The sequence below is a fragment of the Megascapheus bottae genome, chromosome 5 (assembly GCF_031878675.1).
Source record: "Megascapheus bottae isolate mThoBot1 chromosome 5, mThoBot2.hap1, whole genome shotgun sequence".
Classification (NCBI taxonomy): Eukaryota; Metazoa; Chordata; class Mammalia; order Rodentia; family Geomyidae; genus Megascapheus; species Megascapheus bottae.
The window spans coordinates 8,902,395-8,925,703 of NC_143513.1; the positions used below are offsets into that span (position 1 = coordinate 8,902,395).

Genomic DNA, 23,309 nt, shown 5'->3' on the forward strand with positions numbered 1-23,309 from the left:
GGCCTGTACTTGGTAGGCAAATGCTTTTAATGTTTGAGATGCTCTGCCAGCTAGATAAGGCACATAAGTAAACTTTTTAGGAAGAGAACCATTTTTTCCAGATTAGGATTTAGTTTTGGGTATCAGGCCAGGAGGTCTGTTCCTTGCCTGTTTAGTGAGTCGCAGCATGCTTGGGGCTTACTGGTGGAGTGACTGACTTACTGGAGTCCCTCTGCCTCCAGCTGAGGAGTGTTTCCAGCTTGTTCTTCACCTTATACTCTGCTGCCTCTGCTCTGCCATGTATGGCCAGGCACTGTCCAGCCAAAGCAGGAAGGGAGCTTACTTGATGGGGTTCACAAGGTATGGTTGTGGGCCTCCAGGAAGAGTAGTGCTGGGGCAATAGAAGTAGTTTTATTTATCTAAGTCTAGCATCTAAAGCTGGACAACTCTTGCACAACAATTAGTGTAAATGAGTACTTCCTGTTTTGGTAGTTCTGAATCTTCTGGATTTTTACATTTAAAGGGTGCCATGTAATGTCTTTTCTTTGGAGAAAAATGATCTCTTATGGTGTTAATTTACTGAGATCTTCAGGCTGTTTCAGCAGCTAGCATGATTTATTCTAATTAATAAGGGAATGGTTGTTTAATCTGGCAAAACTGTACCCTGGAGAGATTATTTTGTAAGTTAAAATATCTACTTTTTACAGTACTGTAGTCTATAATACCAAAATAACTAGCTGAAGATTCAGTTGATTGTTAACATTTGTTGCAGCAAACAACTGGTTTGCTGCACATTTAGATTCACACAAACACATACACACTTTTTTGTGTATGTGTGTGCCACTACCAAGACTTGAACTTGGGGTCTGTTGCTCCCTTTAGGTTTTTTTGTTCAAGTCTAATATTCTGCCTTTTGAGCTACACCTCTGGGCTGGCTTTGAACCTCAATCTTCAGATTTCTGTTTCCTGAGTGGATACGATTATAGGTGTGAGCCACCAGTGCCCCGTCAATTTGATATTTGAATTGAGGAAATAATAACTTTTTAGTGATAGAAAGGACTTCAAGTCTCATTATTCCTACCTAACATATGAGGCATATGAAAGACTTAGTTTTCTGTTTTCAGTGACAGATTAAAGACTTCCTTTTCGTTTTTAGAACTTCAGATTACTGGAAGACATTTGAATATTAATTTCGGGGAGCCACTGTCTTATTAGTTACAATTCACACATTATAAAATTTTCCCTATTGTTGTGTAGCTTAATCCTTTTGGTGTTTCATGGTGGCACAGTGTCATCATTTCAGGGTAGTGCAGGTGTGCAGTTGTCATTTCATAGTTGTGCAGTGTTATTTCACAGCTGTGCATTTGTCATTGTTTCATGGTTGTACACTTATCATTGCTTCACAGCTGTGCAGACTTTGTTTCATTGTTGCGGTTATCATCCCTGTCTAGTTGTCCTTTCATGGTTGTGCAGTGTTGTTGTTCCACAGTTGTTTCATGGTTGTGCAGTTGTACAGTGTGTCTCACTGTCCAGTTGCAGACCATCTTTGTCGCTCTCCCAAGTAGACCCTGACTCCAGTGACGTGTGCTCACTTCCCCTTCTCTGTTCCTGCCCTAGGTAACTCTGGAATTGCCTGCTGGGGCATTGTGTGTGAATGAAAGCATAGTTATATAGACTTTGTGGCAGGTGTCTGTCACTTAAGCTAATGTTCGCAAGATTTGTGTTATGATTTATTAATACTTCATTTCTTTTTACAGTAGAGTAATATTGCGTTGTATGTATATACCCTATTTTAACCATGTGCCATTAATGGGCATTTGCTTGTTTTTACTTATTGGCTGTTGTCAGTAATGATGTTGTAAACATTACTGCACAACTTTAGTGTGGGTATTACTTTTTTTTTTTTTTGACTTCAGATTTCCTAGGAATGTGTGGGGTGTGGAATATGCTGTGTGGGGCGTGCACCGTGTGGGGCATATGACATGGGGTATGCACTGTGTTGAAGGGCAGCTCTCTCTGTGCTTCGCTTCCTGGGGGAACTGTCTGCCTGTCTTCTTAGAGACGTTTTTGGGAGCAGTGCAGAGATCCAGGTTCTCCATGTCCTGTCATACCTGTGCATGCATTTGTTCATGTATTTGGAAGCTACTGCATCATGCGATTTTCTTTTTTTCTTTAGTATTCTACTTTTCTAGAAATAGATCTTCCTTGCTGTGGAAAGAAAACAGCTTACTTAAAGTTGACTGCTAAGTTGCATAGTTGTGAAAATGTTAACATGTGATGATTGCTTGTTCCTTCATAGTAATCTGAAAGGAACCAGATGAATTTGGTGTCAGCAAGGGATTCAGAGTGGTTTTGTGATTCATGGACTAAATATTTCCATTCCTAACAATCATGTGTAATATAACACTGTAGGGGAATTTCAGAGGAGTTTTGTCCTCCAAATCTATGAAAGCAATTTTGGGCTCAAAATAATAGTTCATTTAGCAAACTGACATTTAGCCGGTGTTCTGTTTGGCCTTATGCTGGGCTCTGGGAGTCTAGAAATCAAGGAGAGGGTCCAAGATCTTTTGTTCTTAATGTTCTTGCCCCAGGCAGAGATTAAAGATGTGAGTGGTCTGTGAAGGAAATAGATGGGTATGTGAAAAGGAATATTGTACTAAGTTTGTAAGTGAGAGAAGATTGAGAAAGGTCATTTTAAAGGTAAGATCTGAAAAGTAAGAGTGAGCTTCAGCCACCCAGGAGTTGGAAGAGAAACACTGCAGGTCCATGTCTGGGCTGAGATAGAATTTGGAGAATCTAAGTGAATGCCAGTTTGGATAGAGAGGGAAGAGAGATGGTTGGAGAGACATAGCAGACAGTCTGTCTATGGCTGAGGAGTTAGAACTAAATCCAGTGTAGTAGATAGTTGTGAATGTAATAATCTTCTTCCTCTTCCTCTGTGGTTTGGAAGCTAAAACTCAGGGCTTCAAGCTTGCCAGGCAGATACGTTATCATTGAGCCACACTTTCAGCCCTTTTTTGTGCTTGTCATAATTGAGATAGCTTCTCATTTCTCAGCAGGGTACATGTTTGAACTGTGACCCTCTTACTCCTCCTCCTCCTCCTCCTCCTCCTCCTGCTTCTCCTTCTTTCTTAAATCACCTTCCTCCATAACTGGAATGATAGATGTGTACCACCATGCCCAACCTCCTCATCAAGATGGAGTCTCCCTGATTTCTTTCCAAGCCCTTTTGGAGCTGTGCCCTCCTAATCTCAACTTCCCACACAACTAGGATGGCAGCACACCTGCGCTTGGCTGAGAAGGGGATCTCGTAAACTTTTCTGCCCAGCATGGCCTCCAACCAGAATTCTCTCAATCTCAGTCTCTCAGGTAGTTAGGATTATGAGTGTAAACCACTGGCACCTGGCTGGCTTGTGCTTTTACTAACTTTAGAATGGAAGCAAGAGAACCAGTTAAGAGGCTGTTGTAGAATAGATTTAACGCTGATTTAGTACAAAGGCAGTGAAGATGGAAACACTGCTGAATCTGAAGCACTGTGGATTTGCTACCAGTTACACATGGAGGCAGGTGAGAGAGCTGGCACAGTGCTCAGGGTTTTCAATTCAGCAGTCAGTGGTGGTGTTTTATGTTAGGGAAGGAGAGGAGAGAGCTGTGGAATTGGCATCTGAGACCTGTTGTGGATTCTTGGCTTGGAGACATCTGAAGGAGTCACACATCATAGCAGTTGTCTATGTGGGTCTTGTTCTGAGAGAGACAGATTTGTAATTCACATCAAGAAGCCTACCTTTTGGAACTGGCTGGAAAATTTAGCCAAGGAGCAGTAAGGGTAGAGACAGTGACAGGCGTGAACCCTTGCCTCCTGTGTTCCCACGCCTCACCCCTCACAGAGGTGTGCACAGCAGCTCTGCCGTATGGCTTTCTTGCAGATGGCAGCCATCTTGCTGGAGCTCTTGGCTCTGTCCTGAGCCTGTGTAGGCCTTAAGAAGGATTTGGGGATAAGAAGTTGGTGGTTTTCTGGGCTACGGGTAATGCTAACACTGTCAGCTGCAGCTGTAGTTAAATAGGAACTGTTCAGGTTCATAGATTTAATAACAAGTGTTTTTCAACTGGGACCCACAGTTTTGAAACTAGAAGTTCTCAGCATCTTCAGTTTCACATTTTTATTTTGATATAAAAATCACTATAGCAGTTTAATATAAAAATCATTATAGCTTTTGGAGGTGTGTCGCAGTTGATAGAACACCAGCCAATGAGCAGAACCATCAGGTACCAACTTTGAGTCCCAGTCTTGGACCCAAAAAACAAAAGCACTATTAGGCAGTCTGACTGCTCACTTTGTAACTGCCATGGGATTTCAGAACCTGTGTTTTCGATTGAATAGCCTTCCTAGGTATATCAGGATGAAGTTTTAAAGCTAGGGCTTGCCGACAGGTAGTGTTTCTGGGAAACATTGCATTTTAAACCTTTCTAATGAATTATGAGAGCAACTTCTCAAGTTGAATTCCCAGTATACTTTATATATATAATTTATATATAGATATAATTATATATATAGAATTTATTTTAATTACTATTGGATGTTAATTGTACCCATTGGTAGGATTCACTGTGAAAGTCTATATAATGATACATTGTGTAGTGCCTATACATGTTTTGATCAGTGGTCCTAAATGCTGATTTTTTTTTTTCTTTTTGTGGGTCATGGGGATTGAACTTGGCCTGGGCCTTGTCCCTGAGCTCTTCCGCTCAAGGCTACCCTTGAGCCCAGCCCCTCTTCCCATTTTCTAGAGGTTAATTGGAGATAAAAGTCTCAGGTCCTTTTGTGCCCGGGCTGGCTTTGAACCTTGATCCTCAGATCTCAGCCTCCTGAGTAGGTAGGATTACAGGTGTGAGCCACTGTGTTGGCCTAAATGCTACATTTTCTAACTTGGTTTTATTTCTTAGTTTGTGTGAATGTGATACATAAGATAAAGTGTCTGATTAATCCCAATACTGTTATATAGCTTAGTAAGAAAATGGAGATTTATCCATGTAGAAAGCAGATAAATAGTTGGCATTCTTTCACTGAAAACCTGGAGTTAAGTCACTTGTGTTTTGGACCTGGTCCATTTACAAATATCAAAATATATTTATATCTGTGTAGAGAAAGTAAAGTACCAGCTTTCCTTTTGTTATTATTAACTGGGACTTGAAAGTTGTTCTGCAGACTGGGCTCTCCAGTTTTAGGCCTTGGGAAGAGCCATTTCTACTTTATGCACACCCATAGGCAGTATCCCCATCCTGTTCATCTTCAGGAGCATGTGCCATTTGCTATAGAGAGATAACTTCCCCCTCTTTGTCCTGTAGTCCTGAAGCTACAGTCATCCAGCCAGAGATTAGCACCTACCCCTTTCTCTTGGTCACCGCTTTCTCTTGGTCACATGATCACATGCATGTGCGATTGGTGTGTGTTTCTGTTGCCATCACGGTTCAGCTTGGTAAATTAGATACTGTTATAAATGTAGTTCGTCACGGTGAAAGGTGAGCCAGTGTGGGAGTGTGGGGCCCAGTAAGATTTCCGAGTGCCTCTTCTTCTATCCATGCTATCTGTAAGCCCAGCTCCTCGAAAGGTTCAGCCCTTGTTGGTGACTCAGGATGCAGTTCTTGACATCTGTGTTTTTCTGTGGCACCCTTACCACTGGTTATTCTGTTGGCAAGCAAATACTCATTTTCTCTTAAAAATTCAGAAGCCACTAGAAAAACACCAGATCACTTCCTCTGGAGATATTATCTTCTTTCTTTTCTTCAGTGCAAAGTTCGTTTCAAGTTGTAAATATTTACTTTCTCTTTCTCTCCCTCTTTCTCTCCTTTCTCCTCTTCCTCCTTCCTTTCCTCCCTCTCCCCCTTCAGTATTGGAGATCAAATCCAAGGTCTTGGGGGTGCTACACAAGTTTTTTTTTAGCATTGAGATACATCTTCATTTATATTTACTATTTGAGACCATACTCCTGTTGTTTTCTCTGGAGCCCATAAAGTTAGTATTTTTCCTTGTCACACCACAACGATTGCTATTATGAGTACTGCTAGCAGTTTTTCTGTTGCAGCACACATTCTGGGGATGCAGAAATAAATAGGGACTCTTAACAGCAAAAGCCTTGGAAAATATTCAGATACCCATAAATAAACTATGTTCCTCTCATAGGTTAGATTATTAGGTACTTGTCCAAAAAGAATAAGGTGTAATCTTCAGGGTATATTGAAAACAAAGGCAAGAAAAGAATTAAATTATGATCTGTTATCTTTTATGTAAGAAAATTTTATTGTTACAAGGACAGAGATTAAACCCTTTATACCTTGCTTGAAAATTTTTTAATTTAGTGCCATGCATACTATATATAATTTTAAGAACCCAACAATTGAATAGAAAAAATCCTGAGGATTTCAACAAGGATTTAACAATATCAGTATTGTGACATGGGTGTGAGAGTTATTTCAAGTTACTTTGAAACCTACTGTTTTGACCATGTGTCCCTAAGAGGTATAGCCTAACAACTGAAAAAAAATGATATAAGAAATCTTGAATTTCATTCAGTAAATTGCAATCTTGCTATTGGTAGATTGTCTCTTGTAGTATAAAGCAGGTAATTTGTTAATGGTATATATATATGTATATATATATATATATTAAGGTCACTAGCAAGGAAGATTTTTCAGGGTAAGGGGAAATGCAAACAAGTGAAAACTTTTTAGCTAGGAAATACCAGTGTGAACTCAGGATTTAGTTTTCTCCTTGTAAAAAAAGACATGTCTGCCTTTGCTTGCTGGAATATTGGAGATGTAAAGGCAGGTATACATCAACGTGCTCAAGTTCAGTTTTGTGTTTCACAATTATCTCCACCAGAGGGAGCCATGGTGGACCCCAGGGTTGAGAGGCAGGAGCTGAGCCTGGGCAGTTTCTGTCTGACAGCAAGGAGGCTGCTAGAGCACATCTGGAGCCTCTTGGAAGGGACTCCTTCCTGCTGGCACAGGTGTGCAGTTTGAGGATTCAGTGGAAGCATGGGGATAGTAAAAACCTTCAGAGACTGTTTGGCAACAGATCCACCTAGAATCTGAAATAGATACTCTTTCGAGAATTCCAGTAGTTCTCTATATGAACGTATGATGGAGTGTATATGTACAGACATGACAATGGAATCTCTATACTTGTGTTGTTATTTCTTCCTCTTTTTTTTTTTTAAATTCCTTAAACTCACGGCCCGGGCTCTGTCTGTCTGTCTTTTTTTTTTTTCCTAATTTCCTTCCTTCCTCTCCTTCCTTCCTCTCCTTCCTCTCCTTCCTCTCCTTCCTTCCTTCCTTCCTTCCTTCCTTCCTTCCTTCCTTCCTTCCTTCCTCCTCCCTCCCTCCCTCCCTCCTCCCTCTCCCTCTCTCCTCTCCTCTCTCTCTCTCTCTCTCTCTCTCTCTTCTCTCTCTCTCTCTCTCTCTCATCTCTCTCTCTTCTCTTCTCTCTTCTCTCTTTCTCTCTTTCTCTCTTTCTATCTTTCTCTTTCTTTCTTTTTCTTCTTTCTTTCTTTCTTTCTTTCTTCTTTCTCTCTTCTCTTCTCTTCTCTCTCTCTCTCTCTCTCTCTCTCTTTCTCTCTTTCTCTTCTTCTCTCTTTCTCTCTTTCTCTTCTCTTTCTTTCTTCTTTCTTTCTTCCTTCTTCCTTCTTCTTCTCTTCTTCTTCTTTCTTTCTTTCTTTCTTTCTTTCTTTCTTTCTTCTTTCTTTCTTTCTTTCTTTCTTTCTTTCTTTCTTTCTTTCTTTCTTTCTTTCTTGTTGTCAGGGGCTTGAACTCTGGGCCTGGTCCCTGCCCCTGTCAAGGTTACCGCCCTATGCCTGGGCTGGCTTTGAACTGTGATCCTCAGATCTCAGGTTCCTGAGTAGCTAGGATTACAGGTGTGAGCCACCGTACCCAACATGTTCTTTTTTACTCAAGGCTGGCACTCTAGGACTTTAGCCACACTTCCACTTCTGGGTTTTTGGTGGTTAATTGGAAATAAGGGTCTCATAACTTTTCTGCCCGGGAAGGCTTTGAATTACAATGTTCCTATCTCACCTCCTAAGTGAGCCACCAGTGCCAGCTGATTTTTCTTTAGTCTTATATGTTTTGAAATGCCAGGTATTTTTGAGAGTGGTAGGGCTTATTAAAAGTAAAATAACTATGTAGAGTTGTAATTAAACCCTAAATAGCTCTTGAATTCAAATTAATAAGTTCTCTGAATTTTAGGAAAGAAGAAATTTTACCATCTTACAGATTTTAGATTAAAAATGCTGACCAGAAACAATGTAAAAATAGCCAGTCATCTGAGAATTTTATCTTACTGTTGATATTGACTATCATATCATTCTTAATGTATTTTTGTGTTGATAACTGAAAACACAAACTTCCAGCTTAGCTTTTTATCATGTTTTTAGTATGGTGATTATCTCTATTTTATTCTTTTATTATCTATAGGTTTCCAGTTTCTGAGCTCTGAAATACCTTCAGTGAAGCTTGGAAGAACAAAAAAATTTAAATTATGTCAGTTTTCTGATAGTCCTGAAAGAACATTTTATTTTACCCATATTTGGTCGTGTTTTCCTCAACCCTATATTTGCATGGTTATAAAAGTTGAGTTCTTGTCTTTATTCCATTTCTCAGTTGACGAAGGATCAGAGGTTGGTGTATTCCGGCAGGCTGCTTCCTGACCACCTACAGCTGAAGGACATTCTCAGAAAAGTAAGCATCCTGCCACCTTATGAAACCAGACACATGGAAGAGCATGAGAAGCTGTTTCTGAAGCGTTATCTAAACACTTCAAGTTTTACTTAAAATCAGCCCTTTGGGTAATACCACCAGCAAAATAATGTTATAAAGTAGCCACTGTGGTAGACTCTCCTGAGTTGGGTAATAGTTCTGTATTTAACTAAGAGGGGAGTGTGAAGGAGAATTGTGTTTGTATTCAGGTATTTGGCTTATCTATCAGTGGAGCAGAGGCAGAGTGCCGAGTAGTGATGAAACATTGAGACAGCATTACCAAATGGCAGTACATTTGAGCACAAATTATTTGTGTTATGAGCTTGATTTGGGGAACAAGAGATAGAATGAATTTATCTAATTCTGAATGTGGATATCACAGTAGCATTTTCACAGTTTTTGTATCTTATTTTATTAACAGCATGTAGCTAATGGTCCTTCAAGAAATTTATACTTTTAAGGCTTTTCAGCATGCAGATGGATATAACTTTGTATTTTGTTATTCAATATTGGATTTCTTTCTACTTTTTTTAGCATCAGTTAGTTGTACAAGGGTGTTTGATATGTCCATGTCTACACATAATTTACCTTAATATACTTAATTTTTAATGGTGTTCTAGATATCCTGATCTGATTTAGAAGGTCTGTTTTATTTTGTACCACCTGTGAGAAGCTTTCAAAAGAACTTGAATGTCAGTGTGTCTCTTCTGCTTTCATAGTTGGCAGCTTAGCTCTGTCCGTGTGGCTTACACTGTCATCTTACTTGCTGGTCAAGTCGCTCTCCCAGTACACTTCATTTGGTAGAGATGTTTGAAGTTTATAGCAAAACTGAATGTAAGTTGTAGAAATGCCTCTACAGGCTCAGGTTGATATCATAAACATTCACTGCCGTTCCTCAACCCACGTGGATACAATGTCACTCTTGAATCTAAAGCTCTCCTTAGGCTCTCTCTGTTCTCTGGGCTTGGGCAATGTGCAGTGAATTACAGTGTCATCCAGAGAAGTCTCAAACATCTCTGTCTTCTACCTACTCACTTTTCCCTGTTTTGTGTTTAAAACTCTTGTGCCATCTACTGTTTGATATACACATGTATTTGTTTTTCCATCTTAAGGATAGAGTAGTTGAAATGAATACTCTCTAAAGGACTTGTTTCCAGAAATGGTTTCAGACAAAAACAACTTGAAAAACCTCCATGAAAGAACTCTTATGTTTCTTATTTGGGGGCATTTTGAGCAGTATGTGCATACCCTGAATAACTATGGACTGTTTTGTCAAAGCCTGTCTACCCCTTTTTCTCCTGAAACGCTGCCATTGGCTTTATCTAGTCTGTTACAGTCTGTTACAAAATGTTTGCAGAAACCTTCCCAAAGGGAGTGGGTCTGTCAGAGAATTATGAATGTAGAACTAGATATCTAAGGATAAGTGGGGCCTTTGTCTTTCAGGAGCCCCGCCCCCCTGGCCCATCACAGGTCTGTTAGGTTCTCTCTGTGGAGCCTTGCACAGTGTTTTTTGTTTTGTTTTTTGGCCAGTTCTGGGGCTTGAACTCAGGGCCTGAGCACTGTTCTTGGGCATTCTCAAGGCTAGTACTCTACCACTTGAGCCACAGCACCATTTCTGGCTTTGTGTGTGTGTGTGTGTGTGTGTGTGTGTGTGTGTGTGGTACCACAGAATCGACTCAGGGCTTTGTGCATGCTAGGTGAGCACTCTTACCACTAAGCCATACTCCCAGCCCCACAGTGCTCTTTTATAGCATGTGAACTGCTGTGTCTCTCAGTTTATGCCAAAGACAGTATTGTATGTTGCTTTCTTAGTCTGGTCTCTTAGCAAGATCACCACCACTAGAATTAAGCACCACTCAGTTTGTGGGAGGCAGTGATAATCAACCCAGCTTTCTCAGTAGTTTTCTGCTCCTCTTCAGGTCAGAGTGACTTTCCTTGCTTCCTTATTCTAATGGTGTCATCCTCTTCTCCTTATAGAAGTGCTGTCTTCTTGTCCTACACTGCTTGTTTTTTGCTTTCTCCATCTTAGGAGCTTTAGGTCTAAGCACAGATGTATGATCTTGTTAAACTAAAATGTCAGCCTTAATCATTCTTAGCACATTTTCCTTCAGTCATGGTTGTAGGTTTGTTGAGACAGTGTTTACAGAATACATTTCACATATATGCTTCATGTTTGTGTATAGATGTAGATAAAAAGGTTTTACTTAAGAGAATTTAAAAAAAAACAAAATTAACTACCACCTTGCTAAAATTAAGGCAAATTAGATATTTTTTTTTAAAGCAGAGCTTGCTGTTAAGTAATAAACGTATTTTTACTATTCAGAGTTCATGGACCTAAACTTAAAGCTGACTCTTGGCCTTCTGGTCTTAAATTGCTCAGTGTTTAAAAAAACAGGTTGTATTACAGCACTGTAATATTACAGCATTGTTTGCTTCAAGATTGTTTGATAGGCAAAGACATAATTTCAGTATGATAGTTACTGAGTATTTAGATCATTTTCTAGATAGAGAGAAAAAGTTGTGAATTTGAAAGGCTCTCAAGTGTTTAAGTAGCAAACTTGTCTTCAACTGGTAACTATTTAAACTGGCTAGGCTATAAAGGAACTTGAGTTTTGAGTTATGTGTTTCAGCTTAGCTACTGACTTTTGTGACTTGTAAAATTCCCAGCGCTGCCCTTTGATGCGATTTTCTTTAATTGCAGCAAGATGAATATCACATGGTTCATCTAGTGTGCACCTCTCGGACTCCTCCCACTTCTCCAAAACCCAGCCCCAACCAAGAAAGTCCGGAAACACTGGCATCCAGCAGCAGTTCTGTGAGTTGTTTCTGGAGGAAGTTTTGATTTCAAAAGTAAATAGAGGCTGGGGTGAACTCCATGGCTCTACTCTACTGCCTAGCATGGGAGAAGCCAGTTTGATTCTGCCAGAGGCAACCAGGCAGAGCTAGATGGACAGTGGAACTGGTGGAACAGGGGAAGTTGAGTTTGCATTTTGCACAACTAGAGTAAAGCAGTAAAAAAGTTTTGTTTTGTTTTGTTTTGTTTTTGGTCCTGGGGCTTGAACTCAGGGGTATTCTTTGCTCAAGGCTTGAGCCATATCTCCGTTCTTTTTTTTGTTTTTTTGGTAGTTTAATGGAGATAAAAGTCTCGCAGACTTCAATAAGGTTTCAGACTCCTGAGTATCTAGGATTACAGGTGTAAGCCATTAATGCCTGGCTAAAGTTTTGTTTTTAAATGTCTAATGTACAAGGCTATTTTGTGGTTATTTTTTTGGCTGCTTTTATTTTGTTTTGGTTTTTTTTTGCATATGTGTGTGTGTGGGTGCCAGTCTGTGGCTTGAACTTAGGGACTGGGCACTGTCCCTGAGCTTTTGTGCTTGAGGCTAGCTCTCTACTTCTTGATCCTCAGTTCCACTTCCACACAAGGCTATCTTGAAGTCTGTTTACCTTGAGTTATAATTTATGGAGTTGCAGGTTAGCAATACTGACAGTTTCCCAGGTTTTGTTACTAAAATACTCAGAAGACAGGATTATGATATACATGTTTAATATAATGTAGACTTTCAGACCATTGAAATGTGTTTTATTTATATAGTATGTTCTAACAAGCACTTTCTATTGATACAGAGAATGTTTTATGTAGTGTGGTGTATGTAGTGTATATATAGTAGTAGCATATGTGTAAAGTATGTTAAACATGTAGTGTGTTGTATCCACAGCAAATGCTGTTTTTCAAGTGTTCTTGAGGTAGATTATTTGCCCAAAGGCTTCTTTTGTGTAATCATTGCAGTTAGGCAAGAGGAAGTATTAAATATTCAGTGCACTCATCTCCTCAAAGCTTAAGTGTTCATCTTTTCCTTACTTTTCTATCTGTCTAAAATTGTTTTGGACATTTTTTGGTAATGCCTGAACTTTATTTATTTTGGTTGGTCATGGGGCTTGAACTTGGGGCATGGGGGCTGTCCCTGAGATCTTTTTTTTTTTTTTTGCTCACGGTTAGTTCTTTATCACTTTGAGCCACAGCTCCTCTTCTGGTTTTCTGGTGATTAATAGGAGATAAGAGTCTCATGGATTTTCATGCTCACACTGGCTTTGAATTGTAGTCCTCACATCTCTGCCTCCTGAATAGATAGATTACAGGCGTGTGCCACCAGTGCCTGGCTCAGTTTCCCCCCCCCCCCCCCCTCTCTCTCTCTCTCTCTCTCTCGCCCCACCCCTCTCTTTTTAAAGACGTCAACCCTATTTTTTTTTTTTTTTCAGTCCTGGGGCTTGAACTCAGCACCTGGACACTGTCCTACGGCTTCCTCTCTCACTTGAGCCACACAGCACACTTCCGGCTTTTTCTGTGTATGTGGTACTGAGGACTCGAACCTGGGTTTTCATGCATGCATGCACTCTACCACTAGGCAACACTCCCCACCACAACCCTAATCCTTTTATGTTATATTATTTTTATTTACCATTAAGGTTTTACATGACAAATTTTTGGAGGTAGTGGGAACTTGTTTTAGATTTCTTGGAGACACAGGGAAGTTTCATTTTAAGTATGCTTTTCTTCTTGCTCAGAACCTAATCAAAATTAAGGAAGGACAAGAGGCAGGGATGACAACTGGTTGTTCCTTCAAGAAGCATAATTCTCATGTCTTCCTAGCTATTTGGGAGGCAAAGATCTGAAGACTGGTGTTCAAAACTAGGGAGTAGATTCCTATCTTCAGTTAACCAGCAAAAAGCCAGAAGTGAACTTTGACTCAGGTGATAGAGAACCAGCCTTGAGGAAAAGAGCTCAGAGACAGAGCCCAGGCACTGAGTTCTCCAGTGCACATACACACACACACACACACTCATGGGAATCCTAATCCTCCCGTTACTGTATTTACTCAGCATGACCTACATGATAAGTATTTAGAAGCAGCTACAAGACTTTAGCTCTGTCAAGTGAAACATGTTTTGTGTATTTCCTACCTTGACATGAGTATGTTCAGAGACTGGACTAGCAACAAGTTTTGTGTGTTGCATTTGAATCTTGACCTGATGGATTTGTCCCTCAGCTATGACTTGTATCATTAGCACATGTACTACTTTGTTCAGTGTTGTAAAAATCTGAACAGTATCAAAGGAAGGTTAAGTTCCATTACAACTACAGTGGCTCAGGAATTTAAGAGGGATTTGAACTTGCTGTCTAATAAGTTATCTAACACGTAAGCTTCCTAAGAAGTCCAGAAATCATTAATTAAAGGGCCCAGGCTGTGCTGACAAGTGACCAGCTTTCCTTCTGTGAATCATATCACGTGTTCTGCACTATGATGCTCTGTGTCCTGTGATAGCCTGCCCTAGGCCAGCCTTTCCCAGCTAATGTTCTGAAGATTTAGACTCCTTAGCAAGATGTCTGTTTTGTATAAAGTCACATCTTACAGAAAGCTTTTGTTAGTTTTTTCAAGAGCCTCTATGGGCTTTTTTTTTTTTTTTTTTTTTTGCCAGTCCTTGGACTTTCTCAAGGTTAGAGCTCTACCACTTGAGCCTCAGCACAACTTCCAGCTTTTTTTTTTCCCCTATGTATGTGGTACCAAGGAATCGAACCCGGGTCTTCGTGCATGCTAGGCAAGCACTCTATCCTCTATGGGCTTTTTCATGTAGCTGGACTTAGTAAGGTAGTCATGCAAAGAGATGTCCTGTTATTCAGAAAACAGAAAGCAGTGTAGGTACAGTCTACATGAAATTATAGGGATGTTAAAATAATATCACACCCAGCTTTTGAAAGAGGGAATTAAAATGTCTAATAAATATAATCATGTTTTGCATTTACACAGAACACTTGATAATTATTCTTAATATTAATTTTTTTGTAAGCCAAAGTTCATTTTACTCAAAGCTTGAGTTAGCACCCAGCAACCTTCAAAGCAGATTTCTGCCAGAAAACCAATCCCAACATCCTCATTGCTTAGGTTTAAGGCTTCTCTGTGGATGTGATGGCCAGTAGATAAACATCCAACAGCAGCGCTTTGGTCTTCCAGGAGTTAAGTGGTTTGCTAGTGAATCCTGAGTTGTTGATGTCCTTGGAGTAGAATTTAAAAAAATCCTGATTGATAACCTTGTTCACTTCGTAAAAAGTTTGTCGGTGACATCTGTCTACTAAAATTTAGTGCCGAAAGGAATCTTGAGACTTAGTTCCATCTCCTTTTCTCCAGGAAAGCAGCTGGGAGGTAGACAGTCTTCTTCCCATTTACATTCTTGGTACTATCTGGACTCTAGATTTCCCGACTCCTGTCATGTCCCTCAGTGTGTTCACTCACTCAGGGTTACTTGGAGCATGTCACATAGTACCTGGCCCACAGTCACTGTTTAAATGACTCCATCATGAGTAATACTTACCACTTTTTAGGATCGGCATCATGAAAGGTGTAATTTAATAGTACAACTTAGCCTGCAGCTTCTGCATGATGCTCTTGTTACCTTTGTCTAGTACATAAATGAAGCATCAATTAGTTTTGATTCCCCTCCCCCATATTGGGGATTGAATTCAGGGCTTGACATTTTAGGTTAAATGCTCCGTTTATTTTTTATTTTTTATTGAGGTGGGTTTTATGTTTTGGCCCAGATGGTCTTGGACTGTGATCCTCCAATCCTTATATTCTGATTAGCTGGGATTATATCACTGCCATGCCTACCTTTTTTTGAATCTTGTTTTGCGGGGGGCGACAAATAGACTGTCATTAACTTTTGTCCAAGGTGGCTTCAAATTGCCATTCTTCTATCTCCATTTCCTGAATAGCTGACATTATAGGTACAGGCTACCATACCTAGCCTAATATTCTAATCTTCTCAGTCTTCTTGAAATTAAAGTACCTATTATATTGAACATGAGATTCAAATAAGTTTCTAAAATGCATGCCAGTGATGATACGATGGTGAGTAATTTCATCTTCAAAAGGTAATGATGTTTGTTTTTGTAGAGTTCAGATCATTCTGGATCAACAACGCCATCATCGTCCAGTCAGGAAACATTGTCTCTTGCTGCTGCTGCCACCACCACTGCCAGCTCATCCCCAGATGGACTGAGGCAGCGAATCCTTGCACAAGCACAGACTGACCCCAGGCAGAATCCTCAGTTTCCCTATATGGTGCAAGGGTGGGTGGATCTGGGCTTCCTCAGGGTGGGGGGGCAGGGTTGGGGGGGTGGGGGGGGACTGAAAGTTAACTGCCTTGGATTTCACCACAGGACCTTTAAGTTCACTGACTTTGAAATTTACCTTTGCAGTTTGAGAACTAGTGTGCTGAGAGGGTACCCCTTCCTATAGCAGGTCATGCCTCTGAGGCATCTAGGAATGCTTGCCAGTTTAAGGCTCAGAGCTGTGCTCTGGGATCCTGGTCATGCACTAGGGCCCATGGCCCCAACATTCTGCATCTCACAGACAGGTGCCCTGCTAGGCTGATGTTGGACCACACTTGGAATCACATGCACCTAAGTAACTAATGGTTTTCTACAACTCTGTCTCACTGTTGAGTCTGCTGGAAAGCAGGGGATAGGGATGAACCCCAAGACTACACAGGGGTCTCTGATGAGCGGGCCTGGTGGGGACTTGTATGGGGCGTGTGGTGATCAGGACAGGTAGGGCCCAGGTCCTCTGTGCCGACCTTGAGCTCTGCAGCCAAGGTGTCTTGCAATGTTGTAGCTGCCTGTGCTTCATTTTACATTGGTGTCCAAATTATTGTTTCTGTTTTTGCATGTTCCCTCTGTAGAAAATAAAACTTACTACTATTTATTACAAACATTTTTTCTAAATGCTATCTCTGAATTTTGATACCAAATATGTTGATTGCTTTTTGTTATTTTCATTTATTATGTTAGGAAAGTATTTTTCTATCCACAGGTTTGTTAAATAATTCTAGATTGTAAGATTTATTTGAATATATGGAATAAGGTGCAGCTTTTACTTTCCCCACCAATTTGGAGATTATCTTTCGTGGCACCAAATCCCCCTCCCTATTGTTAGTGATTCATCCTTCAGAATACATTGTGTTGTAATTTGATATATTCCCCTGACTTGTCTATTCCTGCGTATTCAATAATTACTTTGTAATTCAGTATCTAACAAATCGTTTCTAGTTTCTGGAGAGAGCTCAGTGCAGAGCACTCTGTCTGAAGGACAGCTGAGACTTGGAGCATGTCAGCAGGGTACTTTATTCATGACTTGGCCCAATGGTTTTTCACTGCTGGGAGGAAAGGGGCCAAAGTGGATGGACCAGAACCATCTGGGGCAGTTCTTTTATGTTATTGACATTTGGTCAATGGTTGACTTGTGTTCTGGACTAGAGTAGCTTGAGGTGGGAAGCCATAGAAAGTTTCAATGTGATTGTGGCTTTTCTTCCTTTGACTTCTCTGCCTTTCCCCTTTGAGAGTGATGTGGCAGACTGTGTGAGGTTGTATTTTTTGTGGAGGGTGGCTCCATTTTAAGTGGAAGAGTATTTTTCTTAGTCAAGAATACTAATAAAATTTAAAATATACTCCTGGAGGGCCGGGAGTTGGCCTGGTGGTTGAGTGCTTGCCTAGCATGCATGAAGACCCGGGTTCAATTCCTCAATACCACATACATAGAAAAAAAGCCAGAAGTGGTGCTGAAGCTCAAGTGGTAGAGCTCTAGCCTTGAGAAAGTTCAAGGACAGTGCTCGGGACCTGAGCTCAAGCCCAAGACTGGCAAAATAAATAAATAAATAAATAAAACACACACACACACACATTCTCTCTCTCTCTCTCTCTCTCTCTCTCTCTCTCTCTCTCTCTCTCTCTCTCTCTCTCTCGGATTCCTCTCATCTTCTTCATATTTCTTGAAAGGTGCATTAGCAGCTCTTGCAGTCCTTTGTGGAGTATGTGTGTGAGAGAGCTTGGGGTAGGCAGAGTGACACTCAGAAGAAAGAAGGGCTTGAAGCCCCTGCCTGGCAGAAACAGGTGATGCTGGTACCTTGTGGGGAGTGTTGGAAGCACCTGTTATTACCTTACTATAGCAGTACCACATCTTCTAAGGCAGATAGGATTAAGTTCGGGCCTTTGGAGCTGTCCCAACCAAATAGAATTGTTGTCTACTTTCAGAGGTGTGCATGACATGTCCTTGCTACTCTTTCTGTGATATTTTTATTTTACTACTATTTAGCTATTAAACTTTTTATAGTAGTTGATTACTAATATAAACTGTCATTTAACTAGCTCAGAATACTTGGTCATGAAGTTTGTCTTGTCTTGAGACTTTAAGGAGAATGTAGTTGAAATGCAATGTCTGGGGTTTTCTGCGAAATAGATGGGCAGGAGAGGGGGAGAGGGAGGGAGAGGACTTCCTAGGCTACCCTGTTGGTGCACACCTTGTCCTTCTCATAACTTAGCCAAGAAACACTGTCTTATGCCAAGAAGCTTGAAAGTCAGCATCATTCCTTCCAGTAAGTTAAAAACACTCTGTTAGAGGTGAGCTAGTTCAAAAATAAAAATGCTGGGTAAAGCTCTCCTGTTGGGAGGCACTGAATGTCCTTTTTCTTTCTCCCTGCAGGAACGTGGACAACCAGCTTCCTGGGCAAGCTGCCCCCGCGGGGCTCCCGGCCTACCCTGCCTTCAGCCCCTTGCACATGCTGTGGTGGCACCAGCTGTATGCACGCCACTATTATCTGCACTAGTGAGTTCTGGGGGCCCAAGGAGGCTATGAGGGGTCTACGGGAGCCTGCTGGACCTGAGCATGCTCTGACGGGCTCCTCTGCTGTGGTCATGTGGCCTGCTGCCTCCCCCTCCTTGGCTTTATCCTGGGCCTCTGCTTAGTTCTTGGAAATGACCCTTCCCACAGATTCACTGCACCAAATGTGGCTTTTTCCATCCACCAAGCACCTCTCTGCTCCACTTTTGCCAGTGACAGCCTTCCCTCAACTGTTGGGTCAGCTGTTGACTTTGTCAGGTTGGGTTCTGGCTCCTGATAACTGAACGCAGGAGCTTCCAAAGATCAGACCACAGAGGCACCATTCATCCTGTGTCCCTCTAGAAGTTTCCCTGGGTCTTTCTCACTTTCAGACCATGCTGCTTCAGTAATGCTTTCTCACTACTAACCAGTGAACCATGCATACTCCTGGGCCAAACACTCTCCCTCCCTCCCTCCCTGCTAAACACACATACATACTCTTTGCCAGCTTACCACACACACTGCTAGCTTTACCACAAACACTCCTGGCTCACCAAACACACTTTGCCAGGTTCACCTTGTTTGAAATTGTTAGTGATTCTTCTCTCAGAGCATCACCGCTGTGAAGGCTGAGTCCTTCCTTCCCTGTCCTCATGAAGCTAGCCTGCTTGGGAACTGCATGTGTTTATGTGTTTACTCTCTGCTAAAGAAGTTCTTCTGTTGCCTTATCTGTCACCATGGCAATGCACATGTTTTCCATCATTTGAGTGACTACTTTGTGTTTAGACTTCTGTATGCTCTCTACCTTTTGTTAAGTCATACCATTGTGAAGCCACTTAAAGAGCTTATGATTTCCTGCTAAGTCTTGCAGTCTTATGTGGACTGAGCCTCACAGTCTTGTGAATTTCAGTTAACTTCTGAGCCTCAGGCTCTCCCCTAGGTTTCAGAGTAGCCAGGAGACACCTACTGTTTGGGAGGCTAGAAGCCCTGTGTGGACATGAGGCTTAGTGTAGACTTGGTATACACTGTGTCGCTTCTTAGGCTATTTTGATGAAAAAAGAAAAGTTTATACATACAGCAGAGTATCAGTAACACTAATCCCTGGCTCTGTCATGTGCCTGTTCATAAAGTCATATCCTTACTCCACAGCTGCCCCTCCCACTGGGGAATTTAAAGCAAATCCCAGCTAGATTATTAGTGTTTTGCTGAGAACTTTTTTTTTTTTTTTACCAGTCCTGGGCTTGGGCTCAGGGCCGGAACATTGTCCTTGGGTTTTCTCAAGGCTAGCGCTCTACCACTTGAGCCACAGCACCACTTCTGGTTTCTTTTCTTTTCTATGTATGTGGTACCAAGGAATTGAACCTGAGTCTTTGTGCATGCTAGGCAAGCACTCTACCACTAGGCCAAACTCCTGGCTCTGCTGGGAAGTACTTAAAGGATAATTTATTCTGACTTTTAAAAGTGATCACATTTATAAGCATCCTTCAGGGCCACAGTTTTTCCTGAGTTGACAAGGGCCAGTGGTTCCCAAATGGAGTTCTCAAAAACCCCATTCAGGGTTGCAGTTGAGAGGTGTCTGAGATAGGTCATTTGTTACTGACGCTAGGTATGGAATTAAGACACATTTTCAGACCTGTCTTTAGAACCTTGAAGGAGAGAAAAGTGTGTGCACGTGGCAGTTCTTGTTCCCTTTTTGCCCCATTGTCCTGAACACACACTTGGGAACTCTCTTTGCCAAGCCAGCCCATGGCTTTTGTCCCTCTGTCCTCCCCTCCATCCAGGCAGGGGACACCTGAGCTGTTCTCCCCTCAACTGTGACTCCACTTTTCCACTGGAATTCTTGCTTGCCTAAGATATGCAGGCAGGAGTCAAAGATATCCCATATTACTTAAAAAATACTCCACTCCCCAGGAGGTCTTTTAAAAACACGTCATGGTAAATAAAACATTTAATGCTCTTTTTGATAACCCTTGCAGTCAAGCTGCAATTTCTGCTCAGGCCACATCTAATGCCAGCCCAGGCCAGCCCATTGCATCACAGCCTCTCAACCTGGCCCACGGTCCTGGAGAAGAGCCCCCGCCGGCTGCAAACCTGGGGGCCCAGGAAGATCGCCCCATAAACGAGAATGTGCAGATGAATGCTCAGGGCGGCCCCGTGCTGAATGAGGATGACTTCAACCGGGACTGGCTGGACTGGGTGTACACATTCTCCCGAGCCGCCATCCTGCTCAGCGTTGTATACTTCTATTCTTCCTTTAGCCGGTTCATCGTGGTGATGGGCGCCATGCTGCTCGTTTATTTGTGAGTGGTGCTCATGAACTCTTTCTGCTCCCCTTAATTGCCTTCTGCAAGTGAAAGTCAAGGTGAAGACTTGTAAATAGTGGCATTTATTTCTGACACTTCAGACAGGCAGGTTATCTTCTGTATGTGTTGAGAAACTGACTTGTTTTGGTCAGTTGTGGGGCTCTTAACTCAGGGCTTGGGTGCTGTCTCTGAGCTTCTATGCTCAAGGCTAGTGCTTTACCCCTTGAGTTACAGCATCACTTATAGCAGATCTCAGCCTCCTGAGTAGCTAGGATTATAAGTGTGAGCAACTGGTGCAAATCAGATCATTAATTCAGTGAGCAGTGGGGTTGTGATTCAGAACTTGAAGTCTATGCCGGGTTCTCCTTCAGGTCTCTTTGGTGGAAAGTTCTGTAGATGCACCTTATGCTTTTTCCTAGTTTCTTGATTCCCCCTGCCTCCTTCTCTCCAGGGGGCAAGCCAATAGCAACTTGTCTTTGGGTTTTGGATTTGTTTTGTTCATTTCTAGTAGTTTAGTCATTTTTCTCCTGTAGTATGATGATTTTCAAGTATTATAAAGAAAACCAGTTATGGCTTCTTTTTTCTTGTCTTTCTTTTACTGAGCAGACACCAAGCTGGATGGTTTCCTTTCAGGCAAGAAGGAGGTCAGCAGCAGGCTCCCAATGACGTCAGAGCAAACCACCAGAGGCAGAACGCCAACAATCCAGAGCTGGAGGAGATGGTATGGGCAGCATTGTGGCTTTATGGTAGTGTTACACCTTTAATCCCTGCTACTCCTGAGGCAGAGATCGGAGGTTCAAAGCCATTCTGGGCAGGAAAGTCAAACTCTTATCTCCAGTTAACCAACAAAAAGTCAGATGTGCAGTTGGGGCCCAAGTAGTAGAGCACCTTGAGCAAAAAAGTTCAAGTATAAGGCCCAGAGTTTAACCCCCACCTCCCCCTCCCCACATGCACATGCACATACTCACAAGTGTATATCTACGTCCATGTCTGTGTCTGTCCTGATGCCATTAGCCCTAAGTGGGGCTGGGGCTGGGCAATATGATGAGGGGGCTGGATTGCTGTGTGGTCTGGGAAGGGCACGTGGAGAGGAGCTGAGTTGCACTTGTGCTTTCAGCTGGGAGAAGTCTTGTACAGGCTTGATCACACCCCAAGTGTGAGGGGTAAAGGAAGAGGAATCGATCACACCCTGGGTGTGAGGGTGAAGAAGGAGGGATTGGCAGTGTGCATGGTGGTGTTTAGAAGGAGCATGCACATGGCGAGGCCTTTATATGGGCATGCCACTGGCATGCAGAGTGCCGAAGTCAGATTCATGCCCTTTGTCACTGACAGGGAGAGTATGTCCATCACATTGGCAGTAGACACTCTCCATCTGTAAGGGCTGTGTGTCTGCGGTGTCTTCATCTCCCTGCTTCCTCCCTAGAGAATGGGGTGTATGGCTGAGGGATGCAGCTGGCAGGGGTCTGTGAGCACGTTTCTGGTCTATTTATAGGAGCGCCTCATGGATGATGGGCAGGAGGATGAGAGCGGAGAAGATGCGGGCGATGACACCAACGTGGGGCCTCGGCCTGGGCTTGTGGCCTCAGCCTGGTCATTCATCACCACCTTCTTTACCTCACTGATCCCAGAGGGGCCGCCCCAGGTTGCCAATTAAACGTGAAAATGGTGTCAGCCACAAAGGAGGGTCTGAGTTTAGGAAAGCTGTTTAAATAAGAGTGCAATTTCAAAACTGGAAACCTTTCTTTCGACCATCATGTATACAGGCATTCTTTTCTTTGAGCTTCTCAAGCATATGAATATTTTAAGCACAAATGGACTAGTTAGTGTGTGATTTTTTTTTTTTTTAAGATCCTAACAGAACAAGCATAACAGCGTTGGTCTTCCAGGGTGTGTTCCTTTTGTAATGGGTGGTGTGCCCATGTAAAACTCTGTGTCTCCTTCTTTAAAGAGCTGCTTCATCTCTAAATGTCCACAGCTAGGAGCCCAGCCCTGCAATGTGTAATTTGAATAAATATATCTATTTTCTGTGAATTACTCCTGAAAGTTTTAAACAGAATGACCTCATAGTTTTTAATAAAGAATATTATTTACCTAAAACGTGCTAGTAGCATCTTGCCCAGCCATAAAGCAATAAACTTCTCAATGATCTTAATTTTTGACATTTGAATAAAAGACGGAAACTTGCTATTTTACAGACATGTATCCCATCAGTTGGAATTCATACCTTGAAAGACTAAATGGCAGCTCTTCAGTGGAATTAACAGTGATACAAAAAAAAGTTTGATACAGGCAGCACTTTTATAAAAATATGCTGGAAATCACTCCCTGTAATTTTTTAAATAAAAAGTCACTTATGAATTATGGTAAACGGTTTTATGGGTTATTTGTTCAAAGATCTTCACAACATCCCAGTTTATGTGTGAGAGTCTCCAAGCCTTGCAGAGTTCCCGTGGCCTCCTGTGCATGGGGACCCCTCCTGGTTCTTGGGGGTGCCCTGTGCTGGCCATCACTGGGCATGGGTGAGATGAGGGCGTGGACGGGGTAAGGCAGGGCAGCCATGTGACTGTCACTCACTTCTGTTGATGCCGAGGAATTCTTGGGTTCCTGCACAGGCCATCTCAGCTCCTGA

General features: G+C 42.0%; 1 protein-coding gene across 5 annotated transcripts in view; it reads left to right on the top strand.

Moving 5' to 3' along the window:
• The window catches only part of Herpud2 (HERPUD family member 2), a 30,181-nt gene extending 7,133 nt beyond the window's left edge, over positions 1–23,048 (top strand). For 3 of the 5 annotated variants that reach the window (XM_090332644.1, XM_090332646.1, XM_090332648.1), the window contains 7 exons: positions 8,635–8,712; positions 11,432–11,545; positions 15,678–15,853; positions 18,261–18,383; positions 20,354–20,677; positions 21,287–21,401; positions 22,173–23,048. In XM_090332644.1, coding sequence (XP_090188770.1) covers positions 8,635–8,712; positions 11,432–11,545; positions 15,678–15,853; positions 18,261–18,383; positions 20,354–20,677; positions 21,287–21,401; positions 22,173–22,334 — 1,092 coding nt within the window. In that variant the 3' untranslated portion in view covers positions 22,335–23,048. The remainder of the gene's footprint in view (positions 1–8,634; positions 8,713–11,431; positions 11,546–15,677; positions 15,854–18,260; positions 18,384–20,353; positions 20,678–21,286; positions 21,402–22,172) is intronic. The other 2 variants (XM_090332645.1, XM_090332647.1) reach the window with 2 other exon arrangements.
• Positions 23,049–23,309: the final 261 nt, after the last annotated feature.